The sequence below is a fragment of the Pediculus humanus genome, genomic scaffold (assembly GCF_000006295.1).
Source record: "Pediculus humanus corporis 1103172108281 genomic scaffold, whole genome shotgun sequence".
NCBI lineage: Eukaryota > Metazoa > Arthropoda > Insecta > Psocodea > Pediculidae > Pediculus > Pediculus humanus.
Window position 1 is genome coordinate 393,536 of NW_002987850.1, and position 19,796 is coordinate 413,331.

Sequence of the window (19,796 nt, forward strand, 5' to 3'; positions counted from 1 at the left end):
TCTTTATATTCATTTTTTTCCCTCCCTTTTTCCTCCCCCTTTTTCTCTCTCTCTCTTTCTCTCTTTAGTTTTTCTCTTTTTCACTCTTTAACCTCTCGCTTCTTTTTTCTTTTTTTTTTTGTTACTTTTTTTTATATATATTTTAAAACGATTTCATTACATCTCACCTTTTATCTTCATTTAAACTCTTATATTAAACTTTTCCTCTTTTCCTCTTTTTTTTTTTTTGCTCGTTAAACTTTTCGTTTGATGTTTGTATTATTATTAGTTTAAAAATATACGTTTTATAATTTCGTACAAACTTTTCGCGCGGTTTCAATACAAACAACATAACCTGATGAAAATCCCTTCGGTTACGAACAAAAATAAAAAACAAAACAAAACGAAAAATAACGACCATCCGACCGAAGTAATTTTTTTTTTTTTATAAATAATCCCCCCCCCCCCAACAATCGATTAATAGAAAACATTTTCCACGACGACAAACGCACGAATTTCCCGAGGTAGCAGGGGGAGGGAAAGGTGAGAGCGGTGGAGGGGGCGAAGAACGAAACAAAATTAATTTTAAATCAATTTATCCGACCTTGTTTTCCCATAAATAATAATAATAATAATAATAATAATAATAAAACCTTTTAACGCAAAATTTCCATCGACCTTTTTTTTTTTTTAAAACAAACAAACAAAGTTCGTATGTGTTTGTGTGTTTGTTTGTTCGTTTGTTAATAATTTTCGGTTGCATCATTTTTTACTCGTATGTGAGGCGCATTTTAATAACAAACAAGCTTTCACCGTTTTTTTTTTTTTTTTTTTTTTTTTTTTTTTTTTTAGGGGCGTATAAAAATAAATTGAACGAATAAAAAAAAAAAAAAAAAAAAAAAAAAATCCGACACATTTATTTTACGATCGAAACAACAACCACAACTATCATTATTATTATTATCATTATTATCATTATTATTATTATTATTAATTTTTTAATTGATCGAATCGATAAAAAAAAGTAAAACGTTTTAATTGCTACCGCCACGATTTGAGAAAAATAAAAAAAAAAAAATTTAAACATCGTGGAATTGAACCTAACAATTAAACAACCAGTTTCGCTAATAAATAATTTAAATAATAATAATAATGATGATGATGATGATGATGATAATGATAATAGAGCAGAAAAAAAATAAAACAAGGAGTAGAAGCAGTCGTGTCAAAAATAGTAAAACGAAAATATTTTAAATTTGAAAAAAATTTCAACGTTAAAAATATCAACGACGACAACGACAACGTCAACAACAACAAACACCCAAAAGGGAAAAAAAAAAAAATACAAATCGATGATGATAATAATAATAAAATGACCCGAGTTCAATGCCAGCAATGTAAATTTTTACCTGAAAACAGTTACACGTTTTTTTTTTTTTTTTTTTTTTTTTTTTTTTTTTTTTAAATTACTATTATGTGGGCAGAATACAAAAAAAAAACCCTCCTCCTCCCTCCTCAGCCCCCTCTCTATCTATTTATCTTTTTCCAGACTCATTATATTCATTTTGTCAATTTGTATCCCCCACATGGTAAAAAAAAAAAAAAAAAAAAAAAAAAAAGAATCGTTTTGGTATTCAATACACAATTCGTACCATTTTTTTTTTTTTTTTTCGTCATTTTTATTACGAGTTGAAGGTTACCTATTATTATTATTATTATTACCATTTTTTTAAATGAAAACCTACGACTTTGAATAATGAGTTATAAAAACAAACGTGGCTAATGGATAATCAAGGATGAAACAAACAAAAAAAAATGGCGGATTTATCGTCGAGAAGAAGAGCGTATAACCGATAAACATAAAACATAAAACTATCCGACAAACAAACGATCACGACACCACGCCCAAAAGTTATGCACTCGCTTTTCTTTCCCTTATGAAAAACGCACAACAGACGAAACCTTGTCGTGGGTGCGTGTGTGTGTGTGCGTGCGTGCGAGAGAGACAACAAACGCATCGTAAAATATAATTTAAGAGAGAGAGAGAGAGAGACGGAAGAAATGGGAACGAAAATTTGCACAAACGTTATTAAAACGAAATCGATTGAGGTCGTCGTCGTTGTCGTCGTTGTCGAATGAATGAGAGAGACGTGTCGCAAAAAGGATTTATTTTTTCCTTAAGAGAAATCGCACATCGTGTGACATTTCCCACCTTCCCTCCCCCTCCCTCCCCTTCACCCCCCAAAAAAACTCAAAATCTACAAGTCGCAAAGCGAGATTAAAAAAAAAAAAATCGTAATGGTAAAACCTGATTAAAACTCCGAATGTTGACAGAAAAACTTGTCGCGCATAAAAGTGACGATGTTAATAATAATAATAATAATAATAATAATAATAATAATAATAATAATAATAATAATAATAATGCAGTTCTATATGATCAACAAATCCACACTGATAGAACTGTGCCAGCTAACAAACCGGATATCATACTCAGGCATAATGCGGAAAAATGGTGTAAATTAATTGAGGTATCCGTGCCGGCAGAAAAAAACACCACAGCCAAAGAAGCAGACAAAAGGCTGAAATATAGAAATTTGGAAATCGAAATAACCAGGATGTGGGGAACAAAAACAGAAACGATTCCGGTCATCGTGGGAGCATTGGGAGCCATGCCACATTCAATGAAAGGAAACTTAAAGAAGATTATGAAGAACCTAAAAGAAGAAACCATCCAGGAAATCGCACTATGTGGGACGGCCCACATCCTTCGGAAAATATTATAAGTAGCACCACCGAAATTCGAGTATTTGTCCCTAAGGAATCGGGTAGAAACCTGGGATAAATATTTAAAAACCCCGACAAATAAGAGCCTTGTCGTGTTTAATAGTGGAAATAATAATAATAATAATAATAATAATGGTAATAAATCCGTTTATGTTTTTTTTTTTTATTTACCTCTTTTAATCGTTTATACAAGCGAATAAATTAACGTTAATAATTTTTTATTAAAAAAAAAAATTTATACGTTGAACGACTGCTGCTACCATCGAAATGTAATCTACTAAGCTTGTTCTAATAAATCCCGTTAGGTTAAAATTTTTATGTATTTTACAATTGCTCAATGGTGTCGTTATGAGTTTTGTCGTTAAATAAAAAAAAAAAAAAAAAAAAAAGTGAAAGTCGTCATTATGTTCCCGCAAAAACGTGCCGTCGTTAATTCTCATCGTTTTCTCTCTCTCTATCTCTCTCTTGTCCCCCCTTTTTCCCTTTTTTTTCTTTTTTTTTTTTATCGATTTGCATCGGGGGAAAACAAAAAAAAAGTATCTGTCGGTTTCATCTTTAATTCTTTTGAGAGGAAAAACGAAAAAAAAACTCCGATTCGTTTTAATTTTTTTTTTTCTTCTTTTCTCACGATTCTAGAAAAAATTAAAGACAAGAATCTACTGCCACTTCGAATCCGGCAATCGATCGTTTAATTCAACAAAAAAAAAAAAAAAAGAAAAAATTAAACGGAAAACACAACATTTCCGCCGCCGCACAAGTTCCGAATGATTAATTAATAAACAAAACGTTTTCGTTATTATGTAATAAAAATCTAAAAAAAAAAAAAAAAAAAAGAGCGAAACAAACGAACAAACGAACGAACGAACAAACAAACAAACGGTAATTTAAAATCATTAACTAATTTTTTTTTTTTTTCAAGTCGCAACAACAAAAAAAAAAAAATTAAATTAAATCGATTGCGTGACAATTATCGAAACGAACTCGATTTATTTATTATTATAATTATTATTATTATTATTCATTGTCAAATTCACGACGACGTCGTCGTCGTCGTCGTCGTCGTGACGTAACTCGTTTCCGTTTCTACCATTAACGCCAATAATTACAATTGCTTAACTTAAACAATCCAAAAGCTTGGAAAAAAAAAATTTGTCGACATTTCCAATAATTTCCCCCCCCCTCCTCCCCCCGGCCCGTCACTTGCCTTAGGACAAGTTCCACAACTTTATAAATTGTCACGAAATTCGTGACGAAGTTTAAAAATGGCAAACGATTCTCAAAAAAAAAAAAAAAAAAAATGGAAGAATCGAAATAATTTCCTTACGAAAAAAAAAAAAAAAAAAAAAAATGTGATAATGACGTGTAGTAGTAGATTTGGCCTAGAAATTCTTTTTTTATAATTACGATTGCGATTAAGTTGCGTAAGACCATTAAAAAAAAAAAAAACTCGAAGAAGATTCTGACACAAACCGACCAACCCAAATAATAATAATAATGTCAAATGCATTATCTCTTGGTTATTATCACGGCCATTGTTTTCCTTACTTACGTAACGTTTTTAACACGCGAACAAAAAAAAAAGTTTTTTTCCCCCCTTTTTTTAAATTAATTTTCCACGCCGAAAACACAAAAAAAAAAAACAAAAAAAAACTTTCTAATTCGATATATCGATTCATCGATCGATATCAACGATTTTGGGGGTGGTAGGGGAAGAATGAAAAAGAACGACGAAAAAGTAAAAAAAAAAAAAAAAACAATCGAACGGATACATATAAATGCAAACAATTTAAAATGAAACAAAAAAAATGGCGCGTCTACCATTGAATAAAAAAAAAAAAAAAAAAAAAACCTTTGACGATTTTTTGAAAAATTTTCGCAAAGGAAACCTTTTGAAAAAAAAATTTTCTTTTTCTGCGAATAATAGTTAATAAAAAAAGAGTGTTGTGTGCGAATATCCTTTTTTTCTCCGCCATTTTTTTTTAATAAAATTGAAAATTTCGTTTAAAATTTTTCCCTTTTCCATTTTCCTTTCTATCATTGTCGGTAAATCAAAAATTTACTTTTCGTGCAAATAATAATAATAATAATAATAATAATTTAAAAGTATTTCGGTTTTTTATTCGTTTGTTGGAAAAATTTTTTTTCGAATTCGTTTGTTCAACAACAACCGAAAAAGTTTTCACCGACGAGAAACAAAAAAAAAAAAAAAAAATGTAATCCGATACGTTCATAAATAAGAGGACGACCGGCGTCTTAAATTTATTACGTCATCACCGCCTTATTATTATTATCATTTTTTTCGAAATCTTCTTTTAATCTTATTAATCCGATCGATTCGGCTATCAATGCCCGTCTTTTCCTTTTCTTTACCCCTCCACCCCCCCCCGTATTAATCGTATTGATTTACCTTTGTCGATTCGTTATAGCCTACGATGACTGCCGTGTACCATTGCGTTGTTCCCTCTGCTCTGTACACTTCAACTCTATAACCGACGAGTACGCTCGGAGTCGTCAACAATATACGTTGACCGTCTTGATATTCCAACCATCTTCTTATGGCAGCCACAACTTCCGTATGGTCTTTTGAACCCGGAAATTTCTGATTGAAATCCTTGAAACAAAAACAAAATCAATAATTATTTTTATTTCAAATTCTTTAGACCACGGGAAAACCTCTCCTTTTTAAAGACAAATTCAAAACTACCAAGACTTAAAAAAAAAAAAAAAAACCGCCAAAACTACCGCCAGAAATCGTGATCGTGATCGTGAATTGTAAATTCAAATTTATGGACAGGAAGTAAACGTGGAAAACATTTAATTGTTAAAATTATGCTGGTTCTTAAATAATAAAAAAAACAGACAACGGATCATAATAGCTCAAGCTTGAAACGATGATGATGGCACCGGAGGTCAAACAACAAATTCGCACAAAAAATAATAATAATAATAAAGGAAGGCTAATTAGCAATTAGTAACCGACATGTGGGCAAACCGACGGTGAGGTTTGCGGCTATTTTCTTTCAGACGCGAAAAAATTTTTTCCCATGCGATTCGCATTCGCCCCCAAAACTAACAATAATAATAATAATAATAATGGTAATAATAATAATGATTAAAAAAAAACTCACCAAAAACGGTTCGATCCGCGTGTAATCTCGAAATGCCAATTCGCGGTCAACCAAAAACTCAACCGGTTGAAGTTGGGTTTTCATGTTGACCAAATCCACCAAAGCTACGAAATTCTAAAAGAAAAAAACAAATCGACGATGATGAAAATTAAAGAAAAAAAGAGGAAAATCTTAAACGGGGGGGGGAGGGGGTGAAGGGGGCCAGAGGGGTCTTAAAAAAACAAAAATCCCCTTACCAGTGCCGGCCAAAATGCGGTCGAATCCGACGATGAATATGGATCGACCCGATCCGACCAAACGAGGTCATCTTCGACCATAAACAAATGGAAAACGGAATCTTTGTAAATGCTAATCCATTCTCTCCTGTGCCATTCGACGTCATCGTATTCGACTAGAACCTAAAATCAAAACGTTACAAATTATTAATAATACTAATAATAATAATAATAATTTTCGAATGTGCTTGTGTGTGTGTGTGTGTGCGTTAGTGCGTGTCTGCCTGCGTGCGTGCGTGAGTTATAGAAAAACCTAGATCTTCTTCGATAAAGTTTGGAAAAAAATGACTGAAAAATATGGGCCAAAAAAAAAAAAAAAAAGGTAAAACGTCATGAATATTTAATTTTACGTTAGAAAATTCCTTCTGGCATAAATAATAATAATAATAATAATAATAATAATAATAATAATAATAAGAAAAAAAAGTTTTTTTTTTTTTTCTTATTTCCTTATTTAAAAACTCATTCGTTAACACAATTATTATTATTTTTTTTTTTTAAATAAAAATTTCAATTTTATTCTCTTTCTTTCTCTTTCTCTCTCTCTCTCTCTCTCTCTTTCTCTCTTTACATTTTCTAATAAAAAAAAAAAAAAAGAAAAAAAATTTCCTTTCGAAAACAATCAACTTTTGAAATAAAAAAAAAAAGAGAGAAATAGTGAGAGAGAAAGAGAGAGAATTTAACAATAAATTTAAATTAATGAATTAACCTTGTCTGGAATTTTTTTCACAATCGTCAGCAAATAAAAAAAAAAAAAAAATTAAAAATTCCTTCCAGTTCCTTCCAGTTTTTTCTCCTTCTGGAGCGAAGCACAACATGTCACAAATCGCGAATTTCATTTCATTTTTATTTATGCTAACAAAAAAAAAGTTAATTCCATCCACACGAGCAGGTGAATTTGTTTTCCCCTCACACCCTCCCCACACACACACACACACATACAAATAAATCTCCCCTTTTAAGGCATCCCCTTAAAATTCCAAAAACCCGACAAATTTTTTTTTTTTTTTTTCCCGAAAAATCATACAAACAAAAATGCCCCAACGAAAGAAAGGGATAGGGATAGAAAACAATCCGTTAATCGATACGTCAATAATTTAAAAAAAAAAAAAAATCGATTATCGTATAGGGTTAAATAATAATAATAATAATAAATAATAAAAACAATTTCAATAATTAGATACAAAAAAAAAAAAAAAAAAAATGATATTCCGCTTCTTGATGTCACTGACCTTTGATTAAAAACAAAATTACCAAAGATTTATTTTTTTTAATGGATTTTGTGTCAAACTTGTTTTTATTTTTTTATTTTTATTCATTAAAAAAAAAAAAAAAAAAAAAATGTTTAAAAATTCTCTTACACGTGAAATAAATCAATGAGAGAGTTTTTTTTTTTAAAATCCGGATTGGGGAGGTAAAGGGGAGCGGGAGGAAAAGAGGGATTAAGGCCCTCGGCGAACTTGTTTCTTTGACACTTAAGATCAATAAAGGTTAAAACGTTTCGAGTTAATAATAAAATAATAATACTAATAATAATAATGATAAAAATTTTCGGTTTAAACGTTTTACGGAGAGAAAAAAAAAAAAAAAAATTGTCGTTAATTAAATGGCGACTCCATCATCGTTATCGTGTTATCATCACAGAATTTTCCGATGGAAAAATTTCCAGTCATTCACAACACCTCTGGAACTCGTAAATTATTTCGTTTCCCACAAAATCTTGAGCCTTAATTAATGAAAGGGGAAGGGAGCAGATGCGGGGGGTGATAAAACATGTGCAAAATGCCAACAGTAATTTTTTTGTTTGTTTCTTGTTTTTTTTTTCGATAATTCGTCGTGCTGCGTGTTTGCGTGTTGCCCGTTTGTCTGTTTGTTTAATTTGTACCGTTTCCATCTTTTTTTTTTTTTTTACACGTTAAAATAATTGATGAATAATATCGGGAGCAAATTATTTTTAAAAAAACGCCAAATTCCTCATCGTTACTTTCCCCTCACCTTACCCCTAACCCCCTGCCCCCTCTCCCGCTCACGATGCTCCCCTTTCGTTTTCTACATTTGTTTTTAATGTGGAACAACAGCTGGCGATAATTGCTTTTTAAAAATAAAAAAATTAAATAATTTTTTTTTTTTTTTTTACTCATTCGGCGTAATTCACGTTTTTTAATTCGCATCGGTGAAACACACAACGAAAAATTATAATGCTTAATGATAATGATGATAATGATAATGATAATAATTGTTTTTTCATTCTAGAAGAAAAACAACAACAACAACAACATTATGCAATTTACGAAAGTAAATTTTTGCTTTTTGATTATTATTATTATTATTATTAAAAAGTGGTTTAAATTTTTTCCTTACCGTGATTTTAACCAAACAACAAAACCGGTCACGTTATGGTACCTAATTATTATTATTATTAACGCATAGTTTTTTTTTTTAAATTTTGGCCAAGTCGCTCGTTTTCTTTCTTTCCTTTTTTTTTTTTTTTTAATGCAAATTCGAATTTTTCGTCGATTGAAAACAAACAAAGATTGTATAAAAACTTTTTCGATTTAATAAAAAAAAAAAAAAAAAATTAATGACAAAACATGTTTGTTTTGTGTCGCGTTTGTTTATTTGTTTGTTTGTTTGTTTGTTTATTCGTTTCGTGTTTATTTTTGTTTCTTGTTTTATATTAATTTAAAGAAAAAAAATAAGGAAAAATGACAGAGATTTATGTGTGTCAATGTTGTGATGTTTGAATTAAAATTTTTATTATTTATATAACGATTTCGGATAATCTATTATTATTATTATTATTAACAATTTATCATAGACGCGTTTGTACGTCTCGTTTGTTTGTTTGTTTCATCCCAATTATTTTCTACGTTATCATCCACTTGCCATGAATTATTAATTGGAAAAAGTTAACCAGGAGTAGTGGTAGCAGTACCGTTGAATTTTAAATAATAAAACAAATATGTAAATTTATTTATATTAAAAAAAAAAAAAAACCGTGAATAATAATAATAATATTAATAATAAACAAAAATATAAAATTATTATTATTATTATTAATATTAATATTAATAATTTCGAAACCGGGGGGGGGGGGAATTTTATTTATTTATTTTTTTTTTTTATTTTTTTCCAGTCACGTATACATCATATTGTTGACTTTAACAGCAGTTCGTAATTTTCACGCATGGAGCAGCACTTTACCATCACAATATTATTATTTTTTAAAAACAATAATGGCCGACCATAAGCTCCGCCTACTTTTATTTTCACGCATGTTGAGCAACAAACTCGTAACTTTCTCAAACTTGCGTTCAAAATTTTTTAAAATTAATATTCATCAAGAAATCAAATTCGAAATTTTTTTCTAAATATAAAAAAAAAATGAACGAACGGCATCGAACGGTAAAATAAACAAAATCGTCTAAAAAAAAAAAAAAAGTTAAACAGTTGTGAAAACGAAACCCCGTACATATTTTACGTTTTCGATATGATCTCGTCCGTAACCATGACGACGGAAATTTCAAAATCGTCGGCCATCATTAAAATTTAAAACTTATTTTTTTAACCGGTAGATGGTGCGCGAAGACGGTAAAACGCGGACGAATTGACATTTTATCAATATTATCAAATTATTCGACTCCCTTTTAAAAAACAAAAACAAAAAAGTTTGAAAACAAAAAAAGAAAATTTTTTTAAAAATGTGTTTACTACAACGTTGAAAACGAGTTAGACGTAGCAAATTGTAGACGCGGTTGTTTGTTACTCTTTTTAGTAAACAAAAATATAAAAATTTTATTTTTTATAAAAAATAATAATAATAAAAAGAGAAAATTTAGTAACAACAACAACAACAACAAAAAATCCATTTAAAAATTATTATTATTTTTTTTTTAATGAGGCCCTTCAAACGATCGATTATAATAAGTAAATTCGCAATTCTATTTAGTTTTCTTTTTAGTAACTTTTAGGCAAACCATGTGAACGATTCAAAAAAAATTATTTTTATGATAAAAGCGTAAATAAAGGAAATCGTGGAAATGAAAACAAATTAAAAATTGTGACGATATATCCAAAATCAACCAAACTTCAGAGCTTGAAATTGATTAAACTTGACAAAATTAAAGGAGGAGAAGAAGATGAAGAAGAAAAAGTAAAAGAATCAAATGCAAAACGTGTAAAACGTACAAACGTACAAACGTACAAACGTACAAACACGCACGCACGCACGCAACGCATTTACGCAAAATCGATGTCTTTTTTTTTTTTTTTTTATCTTTCCTGTCGTTTCGTGCCCATTACCATAATTCCCATCCTTTTGAAATGGATTTTTTTTTTTCCTTTTTTTCCTTTTTTCCTTTTTTTTTTTTTTTCGACAGCAGTGTCCTAGTTTTTTTACGTTCAGCCACGCCTTTTCTCCGCAAAGATTTCATTATCCCTTTAATCTTATATACACGGGGCTCAATTTTTCCTTTTTTTTCCTTTTTTACTTATTGACTTTTTTGCCCCTTCTTTTTATTATTATTCGTAAATAAAACATTTGATTTATATATAAACTTTTTCTGCTGTTGTTTTCGTTACTTTCAAAAGCTTTTTTTTTTTTTTTGAGAAAAGTTAAAAAAAAATTCATAAATGTTTTAACCATCTTGTCGTTTGTTTTGTCGTACAAACGCGTACTAAAAAAAAAAAAAAACTTTTTTTTTTTTTTTTTGGCGCAAAATTTAAATTTTTTTCTTATTTTATTATTTATCAAAGTTTTGAAAAAAAAAAAAAAAATCAACAGACAACAGATTTTTTGGGTTTGTTTTTTGTTGCTGTCGTTGATGTTTTGTTCATTTAAAATTTTCCCGAATGATTTTTTTTTTTTTTTTTTTTAAAGTTATTAACGTAAACTTCAAATCGTTTTTTTTTTTTTTTAATAAATTACGAATAACTTTAAGAATTTTTTTTTTTTTTTTTTTTTTGGCAATTTTCCTTCTCGATTTTTTACTGTTTTGAAGAAAAAAAAATCTCGTTCTCGAATTGTGTGAAATGATAACGACAGAAAACGATTCATCGACACACCTGTCGCACTTCCCCCTGCCCCCCCTCCCCACGAAAAAAAATTATTATTAAAAAAACGTTCGGGGATTTACGCAATCGAAACGAAACGAAACAAAAAGAAAGAAAATTTTCAATCTTGCCAACTTTAAAAAAAAAAAAAAAAAATGTTAAATCTAAACACTTGAACTTTAACTTTGTTTTCCCCTAAAAAACGTTTGCGTTGCCTTCGTTAATACATTACAAACCGAACGGAATAAATCTTTGTAATCCTGTCGCGTCATTACCGCAAAAAACCTTCAAATTTTATTACTTACACCTTTCGTATTTACCGCCGCAAAAAAAGCGCAAAACTCATACTACTACTCTTGACTAACTTTTTTCATCATCATCATCATTATTATTTTTACGAGTGCGTTCGTTAATAAATACATAAACAAATAAATAAATAAATTTTAATGGTTTTTATTTAATATTTCGTAATAATTTTTTCCGTTTTACGCTAATGAGTTTTTTTTTTTTTTCTTTCTTAGATTACGTTATTATACTCCCGTAATAATTATTCCGTTCGTTATTATTATTATTATTATTATTATTATTATTTTCTTCTTTTTCTTTTTCATTTAATTTTAGTTTTTAATGATCGAAAAAAAAAAGAAAAAAAATTATTACTCTCTCATTTAATTAAACAAAAACAAAAACAAAAAAAATTTTTTTAATATTCGTGCCAATAAGATATTTAAGAAAGAGAAAGTCTTTCTTTTTGTTTTATGAAAAGATGAAGAAAAAGAAGAGGTAAAAAAAGAAAAAAAATTACAAAAATAAAAAAAGATAGAAAGAGAGAAAAAGAGAAAGAGAAAGACAACAACAACAAAATAAAAAAAGAATTTGTGGCTCATCCCGGCTTTTTATTATCATTATTATTATCATTATTATCATTACTCGAACTAAAAATTTTTTTTTTTTTTTTTATTTTGCCAAAAATCGATTTTTCTCGTAAACGTGACCACGTGGTTTTAGACGAAATTAATGTTTTTTTTTTTTTTTTTTTTTTTTTTTTATTCAACTTCCATTAGAGTTAATACGTTTTTTTTAAAGGAAAAATTATTTGTAATGATTATTCGATATTTTTTGTTTTATGCAGGTCGATACGTGAAAAAAATAAAGTGAATTGATGGAAGTGATATAAAAAATTTCGTCGTGTCACGAGATAAAAAATAAATCATTAATTGTTTTTTTTTTTTTTTTTTGGCTGATCGCAATCGTTTAAAAATCTTAATTAAAAATAAATAAATAAATACGTAACAACTTTGATAATTTTTTTATCTCTTATCGACCGAATTTTATTTCATCTCTCTCTCTCTCTCTCTCTTACATCATCATTTTTCGATAAATGAAAATCGATCGATTCGTTATTTAATAATAATAATTATCTTCTTACACGTTTTTGAAAATTAATAATTAACTATCGCGACATTTTTTCCCTCAAAACGATTTCTAGTTTGAGAGTAAAAAAAAAAACATTCGAAACAAGAATTTTACAACTGGATAAACTAACTGTAAACAAACAAAGTCAGTTGTTTGTTTTGTCTCTCTCTCTCTCTCTCTCTCTCTCTCTCGTCGCGAGATGTTTGTCTCTCTCTCTCTCTTTACAGCCCACGTAAAAAACTTCCTTGCAACTCGCGAGTATCCGGATTTGTTCACATACGCGTATGTGTAAAAAAAAAAATAATGACAAGGTCGTCACGTTTCGTTTTATTATTACATTTTTTTTTTTTTTTACACCAAATGATCCATGGGTACATATTTGAACCATTAAAAATCCATAACATTATTCATCATGATGATAATGATAATAATGATAATAATAATAATAATACAACGGTATTTGAAATCATTTAAATAATTGTTTATACATTTACATTCACAAAAACATAAATATATGTATAACTGAATGAAAAGTGATGGGAATTTTTTTTAAAAATTTTAATCCTTCGAACAATCAATCAATCAATCAATCAATCATTCACATTCGTCTTGCGTGCGTGCGTGCGTGTGCGTGTGCACGTTCAAAAAATATTTTTTTCTAAACCGCAAAACGCACGTTAACCCAAGTTTCAGGTAGATGGAAAGTTTCGTTATTGATTTATTTTTTTTATAAAGGATAACCTAGAAGAACCTTAAATAAAGAAGGAAAAAAATAGTGAAAGAGAGAAAGAAAGAGAGAAAAAGAGAGAGAGAAGAGAGAGAGAGAGAGAACAAAAGAGATGGAAAAAAAAATGGGAAAACCAAAAATCCCGGGATTATTAAAAAAGAAATAGATAAAAAAAAAAAAATTTTTTTAAATGTTGCCAACTTTAAAGAAGAAAAAAAAAAAAAAAAAAAAAAAACTTTCTTTTATTAAATAATAATAATGATGATGATGATGATGATGATGATGATGGAAGAATGACTTGAAGTTGTTCGAAAGCCTAATAATTATGTTAAATTTTTTTTTTTTTACGATCGAACCAACCATGTAATTTTATAAAACTAATTTAAAAAAAAAAAAAAACCATTTTTGATTTTTGATTTTTTTTTTTTTTTTTTATTTAGTACTAGTTTTCTTACGAAGAGAATATTTAAAACGTTTGATGAGTAGTGCGTGTGTGCGTGCGTGCATGCGTGCGTGGGTACTACTACTACTAGGCACCACTCGTATATTTTTATTATCATTCACACAGGTGTAGTAAAATAAAAATAAAAATAAAACTACCTAAAATTACTTTCAATCCAATATTCGAAAAAAAACAACAACAAAATTAAAGGGTTAAAATCGTTACGCCGAAGAAGGGGGGGATAGGGAAAGAAGAGAAGGGGGAAGGGGAAATCAAAGGAAATTAGTTTTCGTCTGGAACATCAATAACAAAACAAAAAAAAAAAAAATTATAATAATTTTGTTGAGACGTGTGCGTAACAACAGTAAAATAACAAATATCATAAAAAACGATCATTATTTTTTTTTTTCGTTGACCTCTGCTTTCCCTCCATTTTGTCCATCATCATCATCATCATCATCAACATAACGAATTCTTACATGTAAATTATTTAAATTTTGTCGAAAATTTGGAAAAACAATGCTGGAAAATGATTTTTTCAAACGGACAAAAATTACAACTCACATTAATTGTTTTTTATTTTAGGAGTAATAACAAAACAAAACGAAACGAAATAGAACAGTCACGTGACTGGATTTTATATTACTTTCTCTTTTATTCTACGGTATTAGCCCATTTAAAATAAAAAAAACAATTCGAGCTTTTTTTGTTTTTTCAAAAAAAAACTTTCTGGAGTTTCAGGTATTTTCGTTTCTATACATATGAATAACGCAATGAAATTAATAATGATAATAATAATAATAATAATAATAATAATAAACGTGTAATTAACCTTTAAATATTTTTTTTTCCATTACCAAAAAAAACACAACGCGTTCGAATTACTCACAGATGTTTAATCGATAAGAGATATAATAATAATAATAATAATAATAATAACATTTTCCAGCGAAATTTTCACCGAAACAATTTATTCACCCCGAATGAATGAATGAATAAAATTTCAACGTGAACAATAATTCACTTGCAATCAATAATTTCGATCGAATTTGAAAAAAAAAAAAAAAAATTCCAAAATTTCAAAAATTTTTCCATGAACTTTACAATCGGTCAATCCGTTCGCAGAAGTAACAAATTCCCTTATCCCCTCTCCCCCCGCCTCAAAAAAAAAAAAAAAACAAACCTGGACCTAACCTTAAATTTTTAAGTTGAACATAATGAATATGATGATTCAGACGATTGATGATCATCACGTTTAAAAAACACACAAGAAAAAAAAAAATTCTGAGAAATAATTTTCTCCATTTTGTTTAAGTGGAAAACATTCTTTTGTTTAAATATTTTCATTACGACAATACGTGTGTGTGTGTGTGTTTTACACCGAAAAACGAAAAAAAAAAAAAAAAAAAAAAAAAAAAAGGGAAACGTGATGCTTCAAAGAAATAATTAATGTTAATTAAGAGAATACGTAAAAGAAAAACGGAGGGAGGGGAGGAGGGGAGGGGGAAGGGAACCATCTTAAAACCAAATTTAAAAAAAAAATCTAGGAAGAAACTTTTTTCTGCTTTGTGACAAAACAAGTAATTAAAACAAAACCGTATGTCAAAACATTTACGACGAGATATCGATTTATACAACCCCGATCGAATCGAAACCTGAATTGATAATAATAATAATAATAATAATAATAATAATAATAATAATAATAATAATGATTATTCGCGTATAAACGTTTGAAACATAATTTTCGATAAAACTTTTCCCAATACAAAAAAAAAAAAAAAAAAAAAAAGTATCAAGTTGAACTCTCTATAAAAATTCCTTAAAAAAAAAAAGAAAAACTTTGCTTGAACTATCGGTAAACACCTGTTTACAATTATTATTATTATTACTATTATTATTATTATTATCATTTAAGTTATTCGTAGCTTTCACGTAAAAATTTATGTATAAAAAAAAAATATATATAAAAAAAAAAAAAAAACGATGAGTAAATAATTAAAATCATGAAATCGATTCGATATCGATTGATTTTTTCAAAAAGAAAAAAAAAAACTATTATTATTATTATTATTATTATTATTATCCACCATTAAACACGACAAGGCTACTTGTCGGAGTTTTTTTTTTAAGTATTTATCCGAGGTTTCTACCCGATTCCTTAGGGACAAATACTCGAATTTCGGTGGTGCCACTTATTATAAGATAGCACCACATCAATTCTTGAAGGTCTTCCTGAGTCCGTCTTTTTCGATGGGAACGATTTGTCTCCTGAACTGGGCTCCGGTGACTAACATCTTTGGAGTGGCCAGGGTCAGAAGCAGTGAAATTCACATTCTCGTCGAGCTGCCTCAGGTCGACAGTAGAACAAGATTTGTTTTTTGGTTCTTACTTTGTCTTGTTCTCATTTTTTTTTTTTTTTTTTGCTCTTTTAAGCCAACAGCACGTGGCGTTCTCAGACGGTCACCCATCCAAGTTTGCACCACGCCCGATGCTGCTTAACTTCGGTGATCGTACGGGAACCGGTGTGACCAGCACGCTATGGCCGTTGGCTTATTATTATTATTATTATTATTATTATTATTATTATTATTATTATTATTATTATTATTATTACTATTATTATTATTTTGTTTCATATTCTTTTATTATTTACCACTCTAATAGTTTCTTTTTTTTTTTTTTAGTATTGAGATCAATGCCATTGCGAAGGCGAACTGGTTAACTTTATTACGTGCGTGCGTGCGTTCGTTCGTTCGTTCGTTATACGTAAAGGGCACTAAGAAGAAAACTTTTTACGTATTTACGCGGGGAGATGATTGATAAGACGAGAACAAAAAAAAGAAAAAAAAATTCATTAAAAATGAACTCATCGTGTGAAGGATTAAACAATCGAAAGTGATTGTCGGGAAATGGAAAAAAAAAAAAAAAAAATTATTCAACTCGACTAATAATAATAATAATTTTATAAAATTAAAAATGTGTTTTTTTTTTTTTCACGCCATTCCTTTTCTTAAAAACGTTTGATAACGTGAAATCGAAAGGATTTCCGGAATCCTTGAAAATGAATCTTTCCGAAATAATAATAACAACAACAAAATCTCACCGCCTTCTTTTCGTTCGACAAAAATCGAAAATTCACATCGAGGTAATGTTCGATCGATCGATCGATCGATTTTTTTCAAATAAACTTTTGCAATCTCGTAAAAATCTCGTTAAAAAAAATTCATAAACGTAAACAAAATGGATATAATCGTCGATATATTGTGTGTTCGATACGTATCCGCCATTTTTAAAAATCTCGCGATATCTCGAAATTTAACGGACGAAATAAATAAATGACCTATTAATCGACATTAAACGCAAAAAAAAAATTTTATTTTCCTTGGCTTTAACTCGAATCTCGTAACCAAGACCGAAAAAATCTTTTATAGCAAAATATAGCAGAATATAGTTTGTGTCAGATTTCAAAACCTAGGACGACTAACCTAGTGCTATAATAATAATAATAATAATAATAAGATTTAATTAAAATCGAATTTCGTTACGATGACGATAAATAAATAAATAAATAAAAGAAAATTAAAATATTTAAAAACAAAATTGACACTTTTTTTTTTGTTAACTCCCTCGAGAGAGAGAGAGAGAGAGAGAGAAACTTTTATAATTAATACCAAAGTTAAAAGAAAAAGAGGAAAACATTTCATTCATGCCAACATGATGAAAAAAAATAAAACTTTTTTTTTTTTTTTTTTTTTTTAAACGTCACAATTCGATTTCTTTCTTCTTCTTCGAATTCGGAATTTTTTTTTTTTTTGTAACGTATCGTGACCTTCGGTGACCTCCATCTTGATCATCCGAATTATTTTAAATAACTCGACCGGGTCATTCGTTTCCCCCCCCCCCGTAACCTTTTCACATTTTCCATCATCTTTTGTTTCAATAACAATCGAATCCAAATAAATTTTCCTAGTTTCGTTACGCATTTTTTTTTTTTTTTTTGGAACAAAATCGCGTGTGTTACTTTTAAGAAAAAATAAAAATAAACAAACAAACGCACAAAGGACGGAAATAACAAAACAAAACAAAACGAAAAAAAAATAAGAAAAGGTTTATTAAATAAAAATTTTCTTTTGTGTGAAAAAAAAAAAAATCAGATTGTTTTTTTTTTTTTCTTTTCTTTTCTTTATTTTCCTCATTTTCTTTTGGACGACTAAAAAATACTTGAAAAGTACAAGAAAAATTTGATTGTTCGGGTAACGAAATTTATTATTACTTAAAAAAAAAAAAAACGATGATGATGATGATAATGAAAATAATACAAAAGAAAATAATAATAATAATAATAATAGAAATGAAAAATTACGAGAGGAAAATTAGAGAAAAATAAAAATAAAAAAATTTTCCTCATTTTTTCCCTTTTTTTTTTTTTCCTTTTTTCCTTTTTTTTAATGAATGGAAAGAAAAAAAAAATTCTCGAGATATATTTTAATAAAATTTACCTTTTCTTTTATACATAAATAATAATAATAATAATGATAATAATAATAATGAAGAAAGGCATTTTTATCAGAACAATCGATTCCTTTTGTAAAAAAAAAAAAAAAAAAAAAAAAAAAAGGAAGAGTAGAAAGGAAGAATAGAAAATGAAGAAGAAAAATAAAAAAATAAAAAAAAAACGAAGAAAGGAATAAAATTGGGGAAAGATTTATAATGTCACGAATGTCACGGATCAAAAACATCCCTCGAGTTTTGATACGTAATTGTCCTATAAAAAAAAAAAAAAAAGGAACGAACGTGCTACCGGAAAAGGTTAACGACAACAACAACAACAAAATTCTTTAAAACAAAAACAAAAAAAATTATCGTGCATAATCGATTATTTTCCTCCTTCGTTCGCGTCATGTGACAGTAAAAAAAAAAAAAAAAATTTGTCAACTTTGTCATCGTCGTCGTGACGTCACCCTCTGATATTTTCCTTTTCTCCTTTTTAAATGTCGATGATGGTGCGTCTGGTAAACAAAAATAATCAAAAAAAAAATTTTCTTAAACCTCTTCCAAAACTATTCCACCCTCCAGGAGATAGAGTGAGAAACGAAATTATGACGTCAATAAAACAATATGGCCGCGAGTATTTAAATACTTTAAAACTTTTTTTTTTCTTTCTGGAACCGTAATACGAGAATAATCTCGACGACAACAACAACAACAACAACAACATAATTCAAATAAGTATTTAAAAAAAACAAAAAAAAAATGTTTAACTCAAAAGTTTCCAAAGGTTAGAAAACCACCTTTGACGTTTTAATAGCAACAACAACCAGAAAAAATTATCGATTTGACCTTACTGGATCTGGAGAAAAAAAGAGAAAAGAAAAGAAATTTATGTCTGGAACGAGATCACAGTTAACACAAAAAGGGAGTAAGAAAAAGAAAAAAGAGAAAAAACTTTTCTTTTTCAATTTCTTTTCCTTTTTTTTTTTTCTCCTTAACTTTGGCAATAAAAACCAAAAAAACCAAAAAAAAAAAAAAAAAAAAAAAAAGAAAAACTTTTCGTCATTCGACACGAACTCGCAAATGCATTTTTTTTTTTTTTTTTTAAATAATATCTTTTTTAATTTTATTACCGTTGGCAAAACTGATAATTTTTTTTTTGTTTTTGTTACGATAAATTCAGTACAACCGAAATGATCGAGAATAGAAAACAAACACAGGTCACAACAATCTGAACGATTTCTTAACAGTATGTCAGACGAATTTAATTTATCGTGGAAAAAGAAACATGTACGTACGTGTATGTAGACATATCATTTACGAATACTATTGTAGTTATTATTTGTAATTGAAAATGGTCGTTTAAAATAAGAACAAAAAAAAAAAGAAAAAAAAAAGAAAAAAAAAATTCAATCAAACGATCGATAATTCAATACCAATCGTAATTGACGTAATTTTTTTTTTTTTTCCATTCGAACCTTCAATTTTTTCCTTTT

At 28.4% G+C, this 19,796-nt stretch overlaps 2 protein-coding genes across 2 annotated transcripts; both read right to left on the bottom strand.

The window, feature by feature from the left end:
* Nucleotides 1–3,991: 3,991 nt before the first annotated feature.
* Phum_PHUM511950 (uncharacterized protein) lies at nt 3,992–11,493 on the bottom strand (the record flags this gene model as incomplete). The annotated part of the gene is made up of 9 exons (XM_002431045.1): nt 3,992–4,041; nt 4,616–4,652; nt 5,174–5,377; nt 5,895–6,008; nt 6,131–6,292; nt 8,165–8,208; nt 10,569–10,614; nt 11,234–11,257; nt 11,458–11,493. The coding sequence occupies 9 exons, from the start codon at nt 11,491–11,493 to the stop codon at nt 3,992–3,994; spliced, it is 717 nt and encodes a 238-aa protein (XP_002431090.1).
* Nucleotides 11,494–13,364: 1,871 nt separating this feature from the next.
* Phum_PHUM511960 (uncharacterized protein) lies at nt 13,365–15,548 on the bottom strand (the record flags this gene model as incomplete). Its single annotated transcript, XM_002431046.1, has 6 exons — nt 13,365–13,388; nt 13,663–13,680; nt 13,721–13,741; nt 14,906–14,965; nt 15,362–15,461; nt 15,538–15,548. The coding sequence occupies 6 exons, from the start codon at nt 15,546–15,548 to the stop codon at nt 13,365–13,367; spliced, it is 234 nt and encodes a 77-aa protein (XP_002431091.1).
* Nucleotides 15,549–19,796: the final 4,248 nt, after the last annotated feature.